The sequence below is a fragment of the Lolium perenne genome, chromosome 5, assembly GCF_019359855.2.
Source record: "Lolium perenne isolate Kyuss_39 chromosome 5, Kyuss_2.0, whole genome shotgun sequence".
In the NCBI taxonomy this organism is placed as follows: Eukaryota; Viridiplantae; Streptophyta; class Magnoliopsida; order Poales; family Poaceae; genus Lolium; species Lolium perenne.
Window position 1 is genome coordinate 163,836,505 of NC_067248.2, and position 1,574 is coordinate 163,838,078.

General features: G+C 56.5%; 1 protein-coding gene across 1 annotated transcript; it reads left to right on the plus strand.

Moving 5' to 3' along the window:
• Positions 1-1,354, plus strand: LOC127300474 (expansin-B2). The gene is made up of 3 exons (XM_051330591.2): positions 1-222; positions 311-420; positions 623-1,354. Exons 1-3 carry the CDS (start codon positions 45-47, stop codon positions 1,148-1,150), a joined length of 816 nt encoding a protein of 271 aa, XP_051186551.1. The 5' UTR covers positions 1-44; the 3' UTR covers positions 1,151-1,354.
• The last annotated feature ends 220 nt before the right edge of the window (positions 1,355-1,574 follow it).

A 1,574-nucleotide genomic window follows, 5' to 3' on the forward strand; every position in this document is an offset into this window, starting at 1 on the left:
GTACACATATCGTACAAGTCTAAGGAGGTTCATACTGGTACAACATGGCTAGCGTCAGCACCAATGCCGTCGCGCTGGTCGCACTCCTCTCGATGCTCGTCCCGTCCGCCCGTTCTGCAGTCGACTACAGCATCTCAGCCGCTAGATCCTACAACTCCGGCTGGCTCCCCGCCAAGGCCACCTGGTACGGCCGCCCCAACGGCGCCGGCCCCGACGACAACGGTACGCTCATACGCCATGGCGGCGCAATGTCGTTCTTGCATCACGCAGTTTTTGCAGGTAGTAATAATGCCGATCGATCTATTTGCAGGTGGTGCTTGCGGCTTCAAGAACGTGAACCAGTACCCGCTCTCCGCCATGACGTCCTGCGGCAACGAGCCCCTCTTCCAGGGCGGCGCCGGCTGCGGCACCTGCTACCAGGTACTTACTACCACGCGTGTTGACGACGGCAATGTCAGCTAACGACAATGTGTCAATGTCGATTAAGTTAGTTGATGCTGATCACTAATGATTAATTAGCTTGGTCAAATTAACTCAAACCGATGCCGATCATTGTTAAGTAATCTGCCATGTTCGGGAGTATATACATGGGGACGCTGACCTTTGTCGATGGGTGTTTCAGATACGATGCACGAGAGCCAACAACCCTTCGTGCTCCGGCCAGACCAAGACGGTGGTGATCACCGACATGAACTACTACCCCGTGGCCAAGTACCACTTCGACCTCAGCGGCACGGCGTTCGGCGCCCTGGCGATGCCGGGCCGGAACGACCAGCTCCGGCACGCCGGCATCATCGACATGCAGTTCAGGAGGGTGCCCTGCAACTTCGCCGGCATGAAGCTGGGATTCTACGTCCTGCGCGGCGCCAACCCCAACTACCTCCCGGTGCTGGTGCAGTACGCCAACCGGGACGGCACCGTCGTGAAGATGGACCTCATGCGCTCCAGGAACGGCCGCCCGACTGGACGCTGGGAGCCCATGTACCGCTCCTGGGGCTCCGTCTGGCGATGCGACTCCAGGGACGCGCTGCTGGGGCCGCTCTCACTGCGCGTCACCAGCGAGTCCGGCAAGACGCTGGTGGCCAACAATGTCATCCCGAATGGCTGGAAGGGCGACACCAGCTACTCCTCCAACATCCAGTTCCGTTGATTCACCTACTTCCCCGATCGAGGCTGAGTCAATCGTTTTGCCGGTGTCATATATGATCTGGTAATTCCGGGTTTGGTTATTGGTGCTAAACTGTTAATTGTGTGTCTTCAAGATGTGTGTGTGCCGGACTCTGCGTATACGGGAAATATAAGGAACTAAGCAAGTGGAGTAGAGTATCCATGTGATTTGTGAAACGAGATGAATAGGAAAGTGCTGGGCGTCCCCCGGGGGATCTGATTCCCCAGCCCCCGGGTCCCCAGCCGTCGGATCAACCATCTGGACGGTCAGATCTACATGTAGCAAAAAACCACCCCCCGGCAGCAAAAAATTAACCCCGGCAGCAACTTCATGTAGCAAAAAACGGTTCGTCTAGAAAAGAAAATAAAAAAAAACTAGGTTGGCCGGATACGCGCCGGAGACCACG

Coding starts and splice junctions, on each gene's coding strand:
- LOC127300474 (XM_051330591.2), top strand. CDS start 45: ATGGCTAGCGTCAGCACCAATGCCGTCGCGCTGGTCGCACTCCTCTCG. Junction 223..310: donor CGCCGGCCCCGACGACAACG/GTACGCTCATAC, acceptor ATCTATTTGCAG/GTGGTGCTTGCGGCTTCAAG. Junction 421..622: donor GCTGCGGCACCTGCTACCAG/GTACTTACTACC, acceptor TGGGTGTTTCAG/ATACGATGCACGAGAGCCAA.